This window comes from Lepidochelys olivacea, assembly GCF_965140295.1.
Source record: "Lepidochelys olivacea isolate rLepOli2 genome assembly, chromosome: 1".
In the NCBI taxonomy this organism is placed as follows: domain Eukaryota; kingdom Metazoa; phylum Chordata; order Testudines; family Cheloniidae; genus Lepidochelys; species Lepidochelys olivacea.
Window position 1 is genome coordinate 55,352,302 of NC_140411.1, and position 20,692 is coordinate 55,372,993.

The 20,692-nt window shown below is 39.0% G+C and overlaps 1 protein-coding gene across 2 annotated transcripts in view; it reads left to right on the forward strand.

Moving 5' to 3' along the window:
* Positions 1–20,692, forward strand: part of FREM2 (FRAS1 related extracellular matrix 2) — a 214,734-nt gene that overhangs the window by 106,102 nt on the left and 87,940 nt on the right. For both annotated transcript variants that reach the window (XM_084651422.1, XM_084651421.1), the window contains exons 4-6: positions 4,796–5,026; positions 9,363–9,488; positions 13,121–13,372. In XM_084651422.1, the coding sequence (XP_084507548.1) occupies positions 4,796–5,026; positions 9,363–9,488; positions 13,121–13,372 (609 nt within the window). The remainder of the gene's footprint in view (positions 1–4,795; positions 5,027–9,362; positions 9,489–13,120; positions 13,373–20,692) is intronic.

Consider the following 20,692-nt stretch of genomic DNA (forward strand, 5'->3'; position numbering starts at 1 on the left):
TTTTTATCAATACTCTTTGAGACAAAGTCAGCACTTCTTTGTCAGGTAGAGCATTTATTGAAGTCAATGGGAACTTTTCTTGATTTGATTTGATTTAAGGCTACAGAATTTTAGCATTTGTTATTGACTGGACAGTATATTCAAAAGCATCTAAGTGACCAAGGGCCAGATTTTCAAAGATGCATATAGGCGCCTAGTGAGATTTTCAAAAGTGCCTAAGGGGAGTTATGCACCTAACATGCTTTTGAAAATCCCACTAGACACCAGTCGGCATCATTAAGTGCCTAAATACTGCTACAAATCTGGCTCTTCAGTGCTTTTGTAAATGTTACCCTCTGTCTCACACATGCATATGCACATACACTTCATAGTCTAAGACTGTTTACTAGTGGAAAGGAACTGTCAAACTGGGATCAGAAAGCTTTTTAACCATCCTTACAATTATTTGCATCTGCAGTTGTGTTTTGCATGAATTCATTTGATATTGAGTAGCCTTATTTGATTAACCACAGCTAAACAGGTAAGTTTAATTAATAAACTTAATTACTGAAACTTTTAAAACACCTCACAACTTGAAACTACCTTTTGTAATAGTTACAATTTGCAGAATTTGCCAAATGCCTTCGAGGATAATGATTAACAATACCTTTTTATAAACAATTATTTCCATACATAGGAGTTCCATCCCACAACAGCTGTACTTCAGCTCATTTCTAGTGTGCTACACCTGTGAGTGATTAACCATGAAATGTTATTCAACAACTGGGAAATAAAAGCATTCCATTTGTAGCCTGCTCATCCTCATCAGTCATGATAACGAACTGCAGTAGGCTTGAGAGTTTAGCAGAATCTATATTTTCTAAGATGTATTGGGTACTGCAGCATGTCAAGAAAATCCACAAATTGTCCATTGCTTTCCATTTTTATTCTCTTTTTACTCAAATTAAAACGAGCAAAAACTTTATGCTCTTATACTTAACTTAGAGTAAAGTTTATGCAAGAATAATTAATACAAAGCTCAGCTGTAATTGTGCAACATGGGAAGAAATTTCCTTTCCAGTCCACATATTTGATCTCAGTCCTACTACTCTGTACTTTCTATGCATGTGGAATTCCCCAGGATGTCAATGGGAGTTTATGCTCATAAGGAATTGATATGCCATATGAGTTTGAGAGGAGAATATTTCTGTATTAAGATTGTTGATTTGCTGATTTGTGGATTATGTTCTCCTGCCATCTACACTACTGTTTGAGTTTTGCTTATATTCTGGAAACTTGCTCCTTGATAAATCTAAATGGTCTCCAGAATCCTATATAAGAGAGGACAATGAAACAGCTTAAACAACCAATTGCCACCTCAAACGTGGCCAGTCCAACATTGAGAAAAGATTGAGGACTAGTTTAAAAACAAGAGCTGTTGGGGGAAAAAATTCTTCCCTCAATGCTACATTTTTATTTTTACAAAATGAGGGATAGGGTTGGGTGGTCGGATGGTATAATCCAAAAGAAGAAGTATCTTGAGATGATGCTGCCAGTGCCAGCAGTGCGGCGAATCCTGCTCGCGTTACTCACCTGGACGCCACTGGCTTTGTGTGTGTGTATATTTGCATGCCCACACGCATATGTGCAATGTTGTTCTCTGGTAGCTGAGTGACTGGGGAGGCTGAGGGACTTATTACTACTTGTAAGTAAGGAGGGTCTACCGTAGTTCTAATTTCCTTTTCTTTAGTTCTGTATTTTTGAGCCGAAAGAGTAGGATTCCATTCCTGGCTCCCCAGGCATACGTATTAGGAATTAACCTACGTCAGTGGTGCCCAAACTTTTCCTGTCATGCCGCCCCTTACCAGTAGTGGAATCTGTCCAGCCCCCACCCCACCGCTGCACAGTTGGCTTAGCAGCCGCGCTGGGGGCAGAACTGGGTATGGGGCAGAGAGGCAATGAGGCAAAGCTGGGCTGGGAGTGGAGAAGGGGGGAAGTGGAGCTACAGTTGGAGCTGGAGCAGGGCTGAGGGCGGAGTGGGGCTGCGTGGTCTCCCTACCACCCCCATAGAGGCTGGCGTGGGCCTCACTGTGGGCCCCCCGGGATGTTCCTCCAGCCCCCTTTGGGGGGCATGCCTTACATTTGTGGGACCACTGATCTACGTGCTGCAGACAGGCACAATAACTGTATACAAACCACACACGCTGGTGTGTGATTAATTGTGTATAATAGTTGTGTCTATCTGCAGCACATAGATCAATTAAAATGTGAATAATTGAATTGATAAGGGCTAGTCCCCGGAGCAGAGTGAGCAGTATTTGATCTTGTCATTAAACATGAAGAATTCACACATACTGAGTCTGTGAACAATAAAGAGATGCAGAGTTTTCCCTAAAGACAGAAACCTGTCTTTTTTTTGGTGAATCCATTTATGTTTAGTGGGATACCGAAGAAGAGCATCTGTTGAGGAGCTTACATTCCTGAAGATCCGTGTTTTATAAATAAAGACAACAAAGAATTTGGATTCTAGCCCCAGTTAAATCCAAAGACAGCACTAACTCTTTGCCTATAAGTTTAGGAATTGTTTTGAGAGTATAGTCATAAAGTTTGTCTCCTGTGCATTTGTTTTGTAGAACACAGTGGGCAGCAAACTGTTAAGACAAACATTAACATATTATCCTTTACCAGCCATGCTGCTGTGAACTGATCGTGATCCAGCAATGACCAGCATATGCATTAGGAATTGCAGCATGTAGGCTCATTTTCTTCCGTCAGTGTTGCCAGTGATTCGTGGTTGATCCAAGAGGTGTTGAAAACTGCTCACAGTGGATGAGGAGTGAGAAGGGGGGAAAAAGTGCTATCACATTCTACAACCTCACACATATCTCTGGCTTCTGGATCTGCTTTTTTTAAATTCCAATTCCCTCTGCACTGGCAGTATTGATACATTTGGACGCTGAAATATTAATCTTGCACAGGTTCAGGTCAAAGCACAGGCAGGACTTAAACTGATTGGAAGAAGAGGAAAAACCGTTTAAGTCCCTGATTCAGCAAGATACGCTTCAAGCACGAGTAGTCCCACTGAAGTCAATAGGCACTGCTTAAAATGAGGCACATGTTTAAGTTCTTAGCTGAAGCAGGATCTAAGTGACTCTGTTTATGACCATTAACTTGGCTACGTACTTCTTTTTTCTTTCAAAGAGCAAATGCTACATCGGAAAATAATATATAATAACAGGAGTGCTGGAACAATTTGTATAGTGGGGGTGCTGAGAGCCATTGAACCAAACTGTAAACCTTGTATCTGATGGAAACCACTGCAAGCCAGAACCCATAGTTCCAGCACCTATGTGTAATAATAAAGCACAAGTTAAGGAATTTTCTTGATTGGTTTAAATTGTTATTGATATTGGCTAACAGATACTGATTTTATTCAAGGAAGTAACAATACAAATTTGTCGTCTGACCTTTTCAATAACAGTATGTACAAAATTTTCTGCCTCTGTAAAGTGAATTCAGTTTAGTTTCTAAATCCTTTGGACTCTGATTCTAACAAGGAAGTGATTCCAAGACTGACCGGCTGGTTAACTTGAATCTGACTAACCTAATCCTGCTGAGTGTAATTCCAGGATAAGAGTGCAAAAGTTGTTAGGGGAGGTTCTTATCCCCCTTTCCTGTCTCTGTATACAGGGTAAATGGCTTGGAGTGGCAAAAGGGTCTTCAAAAGCCCTGGATCTGGCAGGGGGAATCCCCCCATGCCAGAAGTGGGAAAGACAGCCATAAGTTGTATTTTGAGGACCTCCTCAGAAACCCTGTTGTGGGGGGCATTCCTGTGGTGGAGATGAGGGCAGAAATATGTGATGGAGACAACTTTGACAGGCTGTCTAATTTACATTGAGGTAGCCCAATCTCAGGAGGGCACAAAGATGACTTAAAGATACCTCAGACCCACAGTTTCCTGGGCTGCAAGTTCTGTGTTTTTTCTCTAAAGGGCACAGTGCTGAATTTCATCCCTCGGCTTTGCTACCCGATTTTGACCTGAGTTATCCATGAAAAGTTTGAGATTAGTGGTGGCCATTATATAAAGACTGAAACAATCTGATGTCACAGCAAATATAGTTATTGTAGTGAGAATGTCACTATATTTCAGATTTCATAACCATTCATTGTCATTTCCCGTGTTTAGTTTTTCATAACTTCCCCAAACTTCCATCTTTCAAGCTAAAATTTTCCAGGCTTGGTCTCTGCCTGAAAGTGGTAAATGGTTTTTTAAAAGTTTCAGCAAAAAGGGTTCAGGCATTTTTGAGTAGCAGAGAATTAAAGAACAAAAACAAAAAGTTATTTTAAACAACTATGTAACTGAAATGTCCTGGGGTAGAAAAGCTGACATTTAGCCTGGAAAGTATTGAATTTACCAGCAGTTGGTTTTGATTTGGGTGACAGTAGCCAACCTTGGTTAATCTGTGTTTACCTGTGCTGGATGTTCCAACTCAAATTCTGAAACAGAGTAACAGGGTTACGTTGGGTGGCTCCTATGTATTTCTGAAGATTTACCCAACAGCCTAAACCCTGCAGATACCCTCTGTTGGGAAAAGTGTATATTTTCTAAACTATTATTTGGTAATGGGAAATCAGTAATTATTATAGTTCAAACAGGAGTTAATTCAGGGAAATTCTATGGCCTGTGTCATATGGAGGTTAGGTCACTAGATCATAACAATGGTTCCTACTCACCTGGAAATCTATGAATCTGTGAATGACAGAAAAATAGAATTGATCTGTTGTTAATGGTCCTATTTTCTGTTTTTCTCAACAGGTATTAGCACTAAAGATGGAACTGCTGAGAGGGATAAAGACTTCAAAGGAAAAGCCCAGAAGCAGGTGCAATTCAATCCTGGCCAAACCTTAGCTACCTGGAGAGTGCGGATTTTGAGTGATGGTGAACATGAGCAGTCTGAGACCTTCCAAATTGTGCTTTCTGAGCCTGTCATGGCTGTCCTAGAGTTTCCTGAAGTGGCTACAGTGGAAATTATTGACCCAGGAGATGGTAAAGACATTTCAAAAATGTTATTCTGAATCTGTAGACGCAGCTGCAGAGAAAACTGTAAGAAAGGACTGGTAAAGTGATTCCTTCAATATTATATTTTTGAGGACAGATTTAGGTATCATCTTGATATTTTGTCAGAGGTCACATTCAGCTTTGTAGTTCCTGAGAACCTAATGAATGTGGTGTGTTTTTGTGTGTAATATATTTTTTCATGTCTTTACCCTCGTTTATTAGTTCTGCATTGTTTTATTGTGGACTTAATAGAGCTGCTTTTGAGGCTCATAGTCTTCCTAAACCTTTTAGGGTACCCTTTCCAATCAAAATCCATGCTCTCAGTAGTGCTCATGCGCTAGTAGGCATCTGCCTGCCTTGTAAGGTCAGGCAAAAAAACCTTAAACCTTCTTCAAAGGTATAATTATTGGAGTGCACAAAGGAAATCAGCTTAGAGAAGTAGAGAAAAAACTCTGCTTTGTTGTTCAATATACTTAAAAAGTGTAACCTGATGATGTTGATTTTATCTCATGTATATTTACCTTATACTAAACAGTGAAATAATTTACACACCAACAGTGGCCTCCAAAGGTAGTTCTAAATTCAGAAACCACTTTCATTACCCCAGAATTAAGTAAATCACTCACGATTTCATTAGCTGAATGCGTGACTCTACCAAATCATGCTGATTAGCTCAGAAGACATCTTCTATTTCCTCTAATAATATTTCCAGCTAACGCAAGTTGCTCAGAGTTTAGTTAATGTTCGCAAATCCCTTTAAATATGTAAAGTGCTATATTAGGTATATCTGGCTTCAGTTTACATTGTAAGCTCTTTGGGTGCTACTGTAGCTTCTTCTTCATCATAATAAGCAATTAGGCATTATTGAGCCAAATTCTAGCCCAAGCTGTTCCTTCAGCACAGAGGCTTCAACATGATGTGCCTGCAACCCTGTTTCTCTGAAACAACATTTGCCGTCTGACTTCAGTGCTGGTGTTCCTATGGGAGTGAGAAATACCTCTCTAGAGCTGAATTACAGTAGGGGAGATTGACTGGGGTGCATGGACCAAGATAAGCCTTCCTGGCTGATGCTCCTCAGCAAAACATACTATTTTCCCTGTTCCTCCTCCCCACCCAATCACACATGGAGTAAGGGATGGTCAAGCCCCTTCAGTGACACTTGAGCCTCCCAAATAATATAAAGATCTGCTCCATTTCCTCTTCCCTCCCAACTTCAGAAGTTCTGCACAGGTTGCTGCTGCCCGAGCAGGGATTTATGGGAGAGAAATAGCATTAGGGGTGAAGGTACAACTGGTTTATTTTCAGGGATACATTTGACAGCTGAGGTGTCAGCAATAGATAAAACGATAGTTGAATGTAGGTGAGGAGAGAAGCGATAACAAAAGCATGTGCTGGAGTAGCAGCCCTACTAGCATTTGGAGGTTTTGCTTTTGAACTGCATCCAGACACTTGAAACAAGTGGTCATGGTCACAGAAAGATGTCAGTAAGGAATCTTGAGAGAAGCAAAGGCTGGAACAGCCTGTTTTCTATGGTTCTTTTCAAATTAACACTTGAAGGTGGCTGGGCAAGAAAAAATGTGTCCAGCAAATCTTTTTCATTTGCTAGTTTCAGATTTAGAATATATCAAACCTGGGGGTTATCTTGCATTCCTATTTAGTTACAGAGGGCAGCACTGTTTGTAGATCAAGTTCAAAATTAAATACAGTATGTTGAGGACATGGAAATGACTAAGCATGCAGTTCCTATAATCACCAATGGGCGCTCTAGCAGGGTTGTGTGTGGTCCTTAATCAGTGCCAGCCCTCAAGATTTCATATGGTAAGAGGGGGAACCTGGGACTGGTTTGGCAACTGGAGGGTGCGGGGGGAAAGGGTTGGTCTCTCAATTCATCTTTCAAAATGTTGGTGGATCGTGTGTACAGGTGATGACAGGAGTCAGTGTTAAAACTCCCATTTACTGAAGTGGTTCAGAATTAGGCACTAAATAATGAGACCCTGCTGAAAGCTGAGCCAGACCTTAATAAGTGCGAAGTACTGTTGTGTTACAACAGGAAGGTTTTGAATAAAGAAGAATTTTCATATGCTAATTCTAGAGAATATAAACTCAGTCAGCCATGAGCCTTAGGCAGCTATTATAACACGGAAACACATAGGCCATTTTCCCAAAGATTTTTGCAACCTCCACATGTAAGATTTGTTAATTTGTTGTGTGCGATTTTAAACAGTATAGTTACATAGTCATGCAAAGACAGGATGCACAAAACGTATTGCATCTTTAACATTTTTTCCATAGGATAGAATTTTTCTGCATTAATTTATTTCCACAGAAAAAGAGAAATCAATTCTTTAAAGATTAAGCTGGTATTACTTTAAAACTAAAAGGTTGATATTTTTCCATGGTTTTTTTGTCTTTCTGAAATAATGAAAGTTAACAGATCTTATCAAACCAGAATTACAGCATTTTCATAGCAGTCTTTTAACCTTCTCTCATGCCAGCAGCATTTTCCAATTGCAGAAAATGTGTAGTGGGACATCCTTTCAAATAAATCACGTTACACTTTCAAGAAATTGCTTACAAAAAATTCTGAAATAACCAAATAATTGGCTTTGAATAGTCATCTAAGTTATACAGAATCATTACAGCAGTTGGATTTTAAAATATGGAGGTTGGTTGGTTGGTTTGTTTGTTTTACCCTCTATATTAAAGTAACCTTGGTAAATTACAGATAATCTTTGTTGAAATTGTAAGGGTGGATGGATACTCTGTATCCACAACTATCTATTTCTCTTAAGTTTCTGATGGACATAAGAAAATAGAATCTGAAATCCAAAGGCACCATAAAAGCCAATGGCCTTTATAGGAATATAGAATAACTAGAAGTTTTTGTTTTCAGATTGTGCAGTATTTTATTTGCTTTGTCTGAAAAATAGGACCTGACATTCTTACGCTTGATGTTTTTAAGAATTCTGCAGAAGTAGAGAATGCTAAAATAACTTTCAAAGCTAGTGGTGAATTTTTTCCATCTTCCCTTCTGGCACCCAAAAGGAAATAGCTAGCTTTAATTAACAGAAGATACGTTCCCAGCCAAAAGAGCAAAACTGGTTACAAGAAAAAAATATGCCTGCAGCACTTATTTAGATAAGAAAAAGGAATTCCAGAGAACATGAAAGAGACGTCTTATTTTTTTATATATGTAAGCCTAAAGAGATAATGGACATGCCCAAATCCTAAATGTTTTACAGGCTTTTCTGTGAGTTCACACTAATGGCCAGTTTTCTTTTGAAGTCTATGTTTTGGTTACACAGTTTCAGAAAAATCAAACAAAGAACAAAATTAGGGATCACTCGTCGGCTGGTATATTTATAACTTCTTATAAAATCAAATTATTATCATCTTTATATTATAGCACCACATGCTAACCACTGTACAGAGAACAAAAAGATGATCCCTGTACTAAGGAGAATACTACTTCATATAGTGTAGAGTCAAAGTGAAAGTCACAAAGGACCCAGTCCTACATCTTAAGCACCCCAGATGCCAAAGGACTCCAACACATGTTTTGTGTGTGCAAAATGAGCAAGAATGGTCTTAACAAACTTCTGTCAGAGAGGAGGATACTGAAATGATTGTGTGATCCTCAGTGGTGAACCTTTCCTGGCTAACAACTAGTAATAATAATAGTCTAGAAATACTAAAAGATCTTGGATAGAATTCTGGATGCCCATTGGAGGACCAGTCCTTCAAACCCTTACTGACAGGTGTAATGGTAAATCATGTGATTTGTCCCATTACAGTGATTAAATCCCAGGAAGTGGAACTACTAATCAGTAAGTGCTTAACAGTGGTTCTCAAACCGTGGGTCGGGACCCCAAAGTGGGTTGCAGCCCCGTTCTAATGGGGTCGCCAGGGCTGGCATTAGAATTGCTGGGGCCAGAGGCTGAAGCCAAAGCCTGAGCTCCACGACCCAGGACTGAAGCTGAGGCTTTTGGGTTTGGACTTTGCCCCTCTCCTCCCTCACCCCTACCCAGGGTGGCGGGGCTCAGATGAGCTCAGACTTTGGTCCCCCTCCTGGGGTCGTATAGTAATTTTTGTTGTCAGAAGGGGGTCACGGTGCAATGAAGTTTGAGAACCCCTTCCTTAGAGCATCTGGCCTTGGTACTGGCTTTCTTTTTGGCTGCAAAATTTCACATAACATTTCACTATACCATTGAGAAATGAGTATTGTGTTACATTGAATTTATGGGAGGGGGGAACTTCTGGCTATTTCTCCTGTGACTCTTTGAGTATATAAAATAACACAATTAAATATGTGTGATTTCTGCAGAATCAACCGTTTTTATTCCTCAATCCACATACACAATTGAAGAAGACATTGGGGAACTGTTCATTCCTGTCAGAAGAAGTGGAGATGTCAGCCAGGAATTGATGGTGATCTGCTATACACAGCAAGGTAACAGAATCTAGATTAAGTGAAAATAATAACCAAGGCTAAAATAATTATTATTTCTGTCTGCAGAATATACAAATAATTCCCAGCACTGGTAATTATTTTCTGCTTGTATAGTTTCTATGTCAATTGGTAGTGCTATTCCTCTTCACTTTATTTCTTAAACTGTTCTGTGTGTTGTTAAATAGATGCTGTGTTCCATTATAGAAATAGTTGCAGTTCATTGATCGATATTCCTTGCCTATTTCACAGGGTCTTGTGTACAATACCTAATGTCTGGAAGTAGTGTCAGTTATGTTTTTTGAGATCCTCCAGATGAAAGATTCTCTACAGGTAGTATGATAGTAGACGTAGTCTTTACATTTGACTTCATTAAACAGTGACAAGCTTTTAAAAAATGTTGTTTGAGCTGATAGAGCTTTCAAGATACAGCTGTGCTTAGCATAGCTAAGTGCATAGTTTTTATGACAGAGAGAAATATATTTTGGCTTTTTTTCTTGAGTATTACAGGTTTCCTCTTCTTTTTAGTGAGAAATTCTAGTATTTATAGAAACACCACAGAATGCCAATAAAGCAGCAGAACCACTATGGTTCTGCCTCAAAGAGGCCTGAGGTCTGGAGAGGCTGTGCTACAAAGCTGAGCTCCAGGAAGGTTTCTTTATTGATGTTTGTAAAGAAACAATTGGGTGGAAACCTCTTTAGAAATAAAAATAGTACTTATTATTATTCTTGTTTCTGCTAACCACCCCTTTGTTAAGCCTTTTGTGCGCTTATTTTGGCGAGCTATTCTTCTTCCCTTCTAAACTAGATTTGTAAACAGTAGTCTCCTTTTTGGTATCTGCAAATTATTTTCAGGGATCATGTTCACTTTGATACTCAGTGGTTTGAGCATTGGCCTGCTAAACCCAGGGTTGTGAGTTCAATCCTTGAGAGGGCCATTTAGGGATCTGGGGTAAAAATTGGGGGTTGGTCCTGCTTTAAGCAGGGGGTTGGACTAGATGACCTCCTGAGGTCCCTTCCAACCCTGATATTCTATGATTCTATGATACCTAAATAACATAATGTTTGAAACTCAGGTCAGTAGACAGTTAAATTATCTATATTACAGCAGGAAATAATTGCAGGTCCAATGTAGAGCCCAGAGTTGTTTGCATCTGCAAAATAATGAGCACGAAATAGGATGTGTAATTTAGGGCCTTTGTATATAGGTGTCTCTTTTTATTTTATTTTTTTATTTTTTCCCTGACTAGAGCTGTCCCATGTTTTTCCATCAAAATGATTTTGAACAGAAAATGTGGTTTCTGCACCAAAAGTTTTCAGTTTTCTGTTGGGAAAATTAAAATGAAATATTTCATTTTAGGTTAGATTGCCCTGAATCGAAATACTTAGGTTAGTGGAACTGAATCAAAATGTTTCATTGTGGCTCTGTTTGAAAAGGTGAGCTGCTGCAGTGCATTGTGGGATATGTTGTTCGGATGATTTATGCATCTGTTCTGCCCTCTGGGCTGGGCTCCTTGGCCAGACTATATTTCTCCTCTGTGATGTACCGTGGTCTCTCCTCTAACTGAACCACCGTGGTGCATCGTGAGAGATGTAGTTCAACCAGGGAGCTCATCCCATAGGGAGGAACAGGAGAATGAGGCACCAGGCAGCTCATCTTAATACAAGTCAATGCTGAACTGAGCTGTAATGAAACATCTTGGTTTAGGAATGTCAAAATGTTTTGTTCAAAATTGTCAAAACAAAATGGTTCAGCATTTCTGAATCCATTTTTTAAAACTTTTAATTTTATGAAAACTTTCAATATTTCAACATTTTGTCCTGAATTGGAATAAAAATAAACATTGGAAGAATTTCCCAAGGGACAGAAGTTCCAGCTTTCAATCAGCTCTAATTCTGAAACTGGTAAGACCTTTGATGAAAGCTACTTGGTTAATTTTTTGCTTGTAAAACCTGAGTGGTTAGCTTTTCGACCGCATTTTTCACCTCATGATGTAGTTTCTTTACACTATGTTGAGGTATTTGATGTAAAAGCCTGTAGCTGAGCACGTTATAAAATGCTTTTTCAGTACAATTATAGCGCATAAGCTTAAAACTTCTCTCACTCACTCAACTGCCTGGCTCTTGCAACCCCAAGAATAATTACATATGGCTCAGCATAGCTGAAAGGTTGGAGATCCACCAAATTAAAGGCACAGAAATGGAGTGGTGTTTTGAGATACTCACTTATCAAAAGAAATCTGGGTAATAGGAAAGATTAATGCTTTTTGTAGATGACCTTGGATGCATAGTTGTCAAGCTGGGAGAATTAAATTAAGTGCATCTGCAGCTTGTAATGAAATCCTGAAAGCAGGGCACATACTGCAACAGTGCTGGTTACCTAAGAATGCCTTTCCCCCTTATTATTGTTACATATATGTACATTTACCAAGTTCACCTCTTTCAAGTACAATCCAACCTGCTGACTTTTAAAACAGAATATTTGCGAAAAGCCGTAACACCTTGAAAAACATTTTCTTCTTAACCAAAAGTTTCTGGGCTATGTTGTGCCCTTGAACTGTGCGCAACTCCCAGTGATTGACATGTTAAAGTGACCTGTTAAATTGTGCTGATTAAAACCTCTCTCTTTTGTGTAACGCCTTATTTATTGGCAGAAATGTGTAATATTTTGTAAATACATTTGTGGAATAGTTTCTCAGCAGTTGTACTGGTTATTCTATGCAAGGTTAGGTGGCCAAATGTTGAGTTGAATTTTAATCTTTTTCACAACATTGGTATGTGGATATTACAGCAGTTTCCTATCTGGAAATTCCAAAGAGATATAGTTAGTGCACACTTGTTTGGGAATGAAAACAAAGAGTGCCAGAATTTGGTTCTAAAAGGATAACTGGAGAGGATTAATGCAGGGCTATCTCAGCAGTGACTTTATAACATTTTTCAGATGAGAGAAATTGTTATATTTTATCAGTTCTGTATCATGGGCTTCTTCAGTCTTGCCAGCAAACAGAAAAAAACAGAGAAATGAAAACTATTGTTCCTTGTGCTCATTAAAACAAATAGAGTTTGCATTAGTTGCCATTAGGACAGTTTTAAGACCATCTTCTCACACAGAACATAGTCCAGTTCAAAAAAATCCCATTTGAGCTCACTGATTTGTCATTAGTCAACTTGTTCTGCTATTAAGAATTGTTTATTTTGTACATCATAATAATACCAATGTAGTATTATGGTAAATACTAAAAAACAAACAAATTCTGTAAGAGATAGCAACCCTCATGCTTCACGGCTTCACTCTGCCTTTGACTATTGGGAAAATTAGAAGGAAACTTTCCGTGGGACAGGCGATCTCCTAACTGCCTATTTCACTGTTTCTTAACACCTTTCTCAGACTCAGCTGATACTGGCATCTCTTGGAGAAAGAATACTAGATCTACCATTGGCCTGATCCAATATGGCAACTCCAGTGTTTCTTTGTACATGCATTTAATGGATACCTGTACATACTTTGCAATGGATGCATCTTATCAGTCTAAAAATAAATAGGAATAAAAATGGAAAGCTAAAGAGAATACAATTCAACCTTAGTAAGGGATTCTTTAAAATATTACAGGTACTTATTTACTTCTGTCTCACAGGAACAGCAACTGGTACTGTCCCAACGTCTGTGCTGTCCTACTCAGACTACATATCCAGGCCCGAGGACCATAACAGCATTCTCCGCTTTGACAAAGATGAACGAGAGAAAATGTGCCGTATTGTCATCATAGATGATTCCCTGTATGAAGAAGCTGAGACATTTGATGTTCTGCTGAGCATGCCGATGGGTGGAAGAATTGGTTCGGAATTCCCAGGGACTCAGGTTACTATTGTGCCTGACAAAGACGATGGTAAGACTTAATTTATCAAGATGGTATTACCAGTGAGGGACAGAAATGGCATATAATATGGCCCTTCAATCATGATGTAAGATCTGGGTTTACTGGATTTCCTCTCTCCCTCACTTGATTCAAATGCATGATCATGGCCTTCAGAAGTTTTGAAAGCATAATTAGGGGGATAGTGATTTTTTTTTAAATCACTATCCCCCTAATTAAAAGTCAGTATTGCTATTTTAAACTTCAAGAACATGCAATCATTGTAAAATTAGCTGAGTATTGGAAGCTCACCTTTCCACTCTGACAGATTTCACGATTTCTGGAGGGTGTGATCTGGGAGGTCACACCGAATGGAAATCGATGATGTTTGTTATCCACGTTCCTTACTCTTTCTAGTTAAGCAAAGGCTGCTGCCTCCTGATAATCCAGAAGAGTCTAGTTCTTGTTACAAAATATGAATACAAGCCGTTGACAAATCTGATGTCAGAATAATGTTCATATTTTGTATCAGGAGACCAACACAATTAGATGCTTTGTTTCTGGCCAGAGTGACCCATGGCTCTGATGTATTGCTTTGAAAGGAGCAGAACTTTGTTGATGGGCTAGAGATCTGTGGCAGGAGAGGTGTAGGGCTGGGGAGGGGATGGGGAAAAATATTGTATTCTCTCCTAGAGAATGCACACTAAAGCTAATGCTGCCTGAGGCAGCAGCATCTTTTGTGCAATCTCCGTAGCAGTAGAAAGGAGTCCCAGGTAGCATATTACAGGTAACAGTCCCAGTCCTTTAACGGACTCTGCCCTGAGCTCAGTGAGTTTTAGGGGCTTGCGTGGGTCGAAAGCCTTTTTCTCACTCAGGAGGATTGTTCTCCTGGAAATTCTGTGAAAGGAATATTGTGGAGTTCTCTAATTTCCAGTAGAATGTTTTTTCCTGTCAGGCTGTGATCTGGCCTGCAGTTAGATCATTGTGTCTACTAGAATTCTTTGAGGGAGTTAACAAGCATGTGGACAAGGGAGATGCAGTGGATATAGTGTACTTAGATTTTCAGAAAGCCTTTGACAAGGTCCCTCACCAAAGGCTCTTAAGCAAAGTAAGCAGTCATGGGATAAGAGGGAAGGTCCTCTCATGGACTAGTAACTGGTTAAAAGATCAGAAACAAAGGGTAGGAATACATGGTCAGTTTTCAGATTGGAGAGAAGTAAATAGTGGTGTCCCCCAGGGGTCTGTACTGGGAACAGTACTATTCAATATATTCTATAAATGATCTGAAAAAGGGGTAAACAGTGAGGTGGCAAAATTCGCAGAAGATACAAAACTACTCAAGATAGGTAAGTGCCAAGCAGACTACGAAGTACAAAGGGCTCTCACAAAACTGGGAGTCATTGTGGATAGTTCTCTGAAAACATCCACTCAGTGTGCAGCGGCAGTTAAAAAAAAAAAGCTAACAGAATGTTGGGAATCATTAAGAAAGGGATAGATAATAAGACAGAAAATATCATATCTATCTAAATCCATGGTATGTTCACATCTTCAATACTGCATGAAGATGTGGTCGCCCCATCTCAAAAAGGATATATTGGAATTAGAAAAGGTTCAGAAAAGGGTAACAAAAATGATTAGGGGTATGGAACGGCTGCTGTATGAGGAGAGATTATTAAGACAGGGACTTTTCAGTTTGGAAAAGAGATGACTAAGGGGGGATATAATTGAGGTCTATAAAATCATGACTAGTGTGAACAAAGTAAATAAGGGAATGTTATTTACTCCTTCTCATAACACAAGAACTAGGAGTTCACCAAATGAAATTAATAGGCAGCAGGTTTAAATCAAACAAAAGGAAGTATTTCTTCACACAATGCACAGTCAGCCTGTGGAACTCTTTGCCAGAGGATGTTGTGAAGGCTGAGACTATAATGGTTCAAAAAGAATTAGATAAATTAATAGAGGATAGGTCCTTAAACTGCTATTAGCCAGGATGGGCAGGGATGCAACCCTATGTTCTGGGTGTCTCTAGGCTCTGATTGCCAGATGCTGGGACTGGACAACAGGGGATGTATCACTTGATTATCTGTTCTGTTCATTTCCTCTGAAGCACCTGGCTTTGGCCACTGTCAGAAGACAGGATACTTCTTTGGTCTGATGCAATATGGCAGTTCTTATGTTCTTATGTCTCATAGAGGCCGATATGAAAAAACGTATCCTTACCACACAGTACAGTGCATGCCCTGTGTAAAGCTGATTTCAGAATATTATGGGCACAGTAGTTTTTCAGTACTTAAGAATATAACTAGTTACCTGTTAAAAAGCTGAAAATTGATATCCCTCCTAATTACACTATAAGTACCCAGTCTGCCTGGAATTTCTAACGTGTGACCCTGTGACGTGACAGAGGTGATTTTGTTTTCTGTATGGAAGGTTTGAGGTAATCAACTGCAACATTCATGAGCTATGGCAGTTTGAAATATCCAGGAATTGTGCTTCTTGCAAAGTTTCTCAGAGTTTATTAATCATGTCATATTTCAAACACAGGCTGACATAGAATGTTCATAATTAGCTTACTTCACTGCCCTCAGCAAACACTGGTATATTGGTTTCAGAGTAACAGCCGTGTTAGTCTGTATTTGCAAAAAGAAAAGGAGTACTTGTGGCACCTTAGAGACTAACCAATTTATTTGAGCATGAGCTTTCGTGAGCTACAGCTCACTTCATCGGATGCATACCGTGGAAACTGCAGCAGACTTTATATACACACAGAGAATATGAAACAATACCTCCTCCCACCCCACTGTCCTGCTGGTAATAGCTTATCTAAAGTGATCATCAAGTTGGGCCATTTCCAGCACAAATCCAGGTTTTCTCGCCCTCCACCCCCCCACACAAATTCACTCTCCTGTCACCAGCAGGAGAGTGAATTTTTGTGTGGGGGTGGAGGGCGAGAAAACCTGGATTTGTGCTGGAAATGGCCCAACTTGATGATCACTTTAGATAAGCTATTACCAGCAGGACAGTGGGGTGGGAGGAGGTATTGTTTCATATTCTCTGTGTGTATATAAAGTCTGCTGCAGTTTCCACGGTATGCATCCGATGAAGTGAGCTGTAGCTCACGAAAGCTCATGCTCAAATAAATTGGTTAGTCTCTAAGGTGCCACAAGTACTCCTTTTCTTTTTACTGGTATATTGGAGCATTTTTGTAAGTTTAATTAGTTAATTTTTGAGATATTTGATGTTTTGGGGGGAATTTTACTGAGTTCACAAACTTCTCGGCCATTTCTGACAGAGTAATGTTGGGACCTGTAGTTTGCAGGCTTATTAAAGACTGAACACAAACCAGCTGCGTACATGGGCTATAAGATGTGCAGACGTCTTAAAATTTGAAAAGAAAGCCACAGGTATCCCCCGCAGAAGTTACTGGACATGCAAACTCACCTGGAGGTTCAAAGCACGGACTTCAGTGAAATCTCCACCAGTGCTTCTGAGAACTGTGTTTAGCATTTATCCCACTGAGTGAAAATGTTTAGAATAATATAGTCACTCATTTTGTTAGGTGCAGTTGCAGCTTATGCACACACTTTAACACAGTACCTATATGGTATCTGTTATTACCATCAGGATGTCTTTGAGTAGGTAGCTAAGGCGGTAAACTGATCAATAGTAACATAGCCCAGAAAAACTAAGATCAAGTTACCTTACATAATGGCCATGCACCAAAGATGGAATTAAAAAGAAAAATCTTTACGCTAATGTCAGTAGTAGGAAACGTTACAGCAAAAGCAGTTTGCTTCCTGTACCATCTCAGCTTTAACTGTAGTGTTCACTGCATTCTTATAGCTATTGCCTCAATCCTGCCAACTCTTGCACACATGAGTAGCTTTACCCACAAGTAGTCTCACTGAGTACACTTATTCACATGCAAAAGGGTTGAAAGGGTGTGGGTGTTATATTTCTAATGTGAAGTAATGGAACATTCTATATTGGCTGGCAAAAGAAAAACAGTAGCTGTTTTGGCTGTTAAAAGGTAAATTTTCTTTTTAGGTACAAGTGTTCCTAGACACATCCCAATTTATCTGTCACAGCCTAATATGTTGCATCTGGTATATCTGAAATATTTTGTAGGCCATCCCACACAGAGGTAGCTGTGCAGTGCTTTCTGTGTCAGTGAAACTTCTCCCAGAAGAAATTCAAGTGCTTTTAAAAAGCTGCTGACAATTCATTTAGCACGTCACTCTTCTGTTTAGAGTTTGAAAAAATCTGAATGCACTATAAAGAAGTATACTAGAGGGATCAATTCAGAAGTATAATGCTTTTTGGTTTTGTCTAACTTGATAGTGTCCTTATTTAATATTTTGTAGGTCACCTGAGAAGTCAATATTTTGGAAAGTAGCATAAAATGATCAGTAGAATTTAAGAATCATTCCTTCTTTATTATTGTGTATGCTGCACAAAATTCCTGGTAATTGTGTTCAGTCCTTTGATTTGTTAAAAATATGCCACATGAAAGAAATAGCATTTTCATTGGCTTTGTAATATTATAAATATACTTGTATCTAAAACATCTCTCCAATGGAAGAGTTAAGGTTGTGACACATTTATAGCAACCTATCAAGTGCAGAAATATTATCATACTAATCCTGAGTCCCATTACTGCACATCTGTAGGGGATATGGAGCTATATTATTATTCTTGTTTGTTTGTTAATGGGATTTACACTTAGGTAACAGAGATTCTTTGGCCAAATGTAACAGCCTGTCATTTTGTGCTGATTTCCCAAAACACTGTGACTGGATTAACATCATGCATCAGTGTCTGGAGGTCATAAACCACAAACAGGAAAGGTCAAAGTTTAATAATTCTACATCAGGTCTTTCATAAGGAAGTCAAGTCAGCACTAGAAACTTTTTGCCTATATCCACTGGCATTCAGTGCAAGTTAATTAGGAAACATTCATCTTCAAAACCTTTGATCAGTTTCTTTTCTTTCTGGTATAAACCCATGGGATTTAAACTAAAATAGTTGAGTTTGAATATAATAGTGACAATTGATAAACCAAGAATAATTGAAAAGACTCACCTCAAGCTTTATGGTGAACCCAAGAAAGATTAAGTGTAATATTCCCCTCAGGGAATACAGTATTTAAATGTGGCTTATGTGCAGTTAAACTGTGTGGTCGGAACAAAAATTTGTAAAGAAGTAATTCTAAATGAGGCAAGTACTGGTGTATTACAGGCTGAGGAAATATGGTTTTAAAATCTACAGTGCTGTGGGGATATTTTTACTTTGAAACTGAGTTTCCCTAATACAGCAAAAACTTGAGGATAGAAAAGGGGAAAAAAAAATCAATCAAAGGAACACCAGACCAGGTCCTCATCAGGGGGTTGGACTAGATGACCTCCTGAGGTCCCTTCCAACCCTGATATTCTATGATTCTATGATGTAAATAGCATTTGGAATTGTTTGTTTCAATGTTACATATGCTACCACAATTGAAATGTTAAATAATAACATGGATCTGTTTGCGTCAGAGATTAAGGTTACAAAACATAACATGCAGAAGGAAGTACAGTAGGTGAAGAAACCTACAGAAAGAGTATTTACATATGGTCATTTCAGCTTGCAATTCCAAAGTTATAAACACTTGACTATGTGAAACTCTTCTGGGAGTAAAGGGAACCAAGCCTTTCTACCTTTGGCAGAACCCCCCCTCTCTCCTCCCTACCACTAAAAACAACAGAATAATTTTCAGTGAATTTATCTATATATAGATATGGATATAGATATACACACACTCTCCATGATCATATTTCTGAAATTTTAAACATTGAACTAAATATCTGAAAGATGTTTCTTTAATACAGAAGTAGATAGCTGGTAATCAACTGCAGAAAGAAAACATTTTATTATTTATGATCCTGTAAGGGACTTACCCCAAGGCTTAAGGTATTTAAAGTCTGAAAGAATCAAAAGCTCTGTCTAAAATTTCAGGATATTCTGACATCTGAATGGAAAAATCATGTCCTTGGGCTGCATTTGTGCAGTTGCAGCGCTTTTAATAGCCAGTCTGTTTAAAGGGTACTAAGATCTAACTCTGAATGCAACTTTTAAGTAACAAAGGTGGCAATGCTTTGAAAATAAATTCAGGTTTTAGAATGTCTGAAGGGTGTACAGTAAGATAGAATTTAGGTGCATTTTAAACATTGCCTGGTTAGTGCTTGTAAGGGGGAGCACAAATACCATGAATACGAGCAGCTCTCTGCAGCATTTTGGGGTGACTTTTGATAGTACTGTGGTTAGTACTGAGAATAATCTTGTCAGCCTCTGGTGCTGAGTAGGAGATCTTCCCACTGAGTTCTGTACTTAAATTCTCTTGTTTCTGATAGGGATTGATTGCACAGGGGAACGGGTACGTTAAAGAAGGCACAATGCCCACTCTGATGTCCACTGATCCTGGTCCACTTGTGAGAAAAGTGGAGGTGGTATTATTAAGACAGACAACAAAGCAGTTAAAATTGATGGAAAACCTTAATATTAAAGCAGTCTGAAACCAGAAATGTTGAGCCAGATCCAAAGCCAACTAAAGTCAGTGGAATTCTTTGGGCTTTGGATCAAGCCTCAAATTGGCAGTCTCAACCATCTGGAAATATATTGTCATCTCAGAATACTACTGTGAAGTCTTTCATCTCTGTAGGATAGTTAGAATTTTAATAAACAATATCATTTAAGAAATGAGGGAGGCAGAAAATAACCAGTGACGGACACAAAGGTCAACAGGCTGTATCAGGTAAATTAAAGAAAATGGAGTCTGTGCCATTACTTTAAAGTTACTGGATAGTTTAGAGTTGTAAAAACCTTAGCCAAGGTAAGGAGGAATATTTACTGGATATCTATTTAGGAATAATATAAGCCGAATGTAGAAAATTTTTGCAGGAAATGGGATGATTGCTTTCAGAAAGGGAGATCCCAGAAACAGCAACAGTGGTGTGTGCGGTGATTACATAGTATGTTACCAGACATGCCAAACCCACGAAAAAAACACAGAAATTGGGCTTGTTTTTGGCTTAATTGGCTTGTGAGTTGCTTGTTGGCTCGGTTTTGGTTTGTAACTTATTGCTTGTTTGGCTTGTAGCTTGTTGCTTCTTTTTTTTTTTTTTTGATCGGCTCCCAGTAAGGCGAGACAAGGGGAGAGAGAGTCAGGGGTGCACAGCGGGCCCACCACAGACCCAGACTGCACACCAGGGGGATCTAGTCACATAGAGCATTGGGATTTTTAGGAATTGGCTTGTTTTGGCCTCATTTTAAAATGGGATTAGCTTGATTTGTGGCTTATTTTGAAAGTCGGGG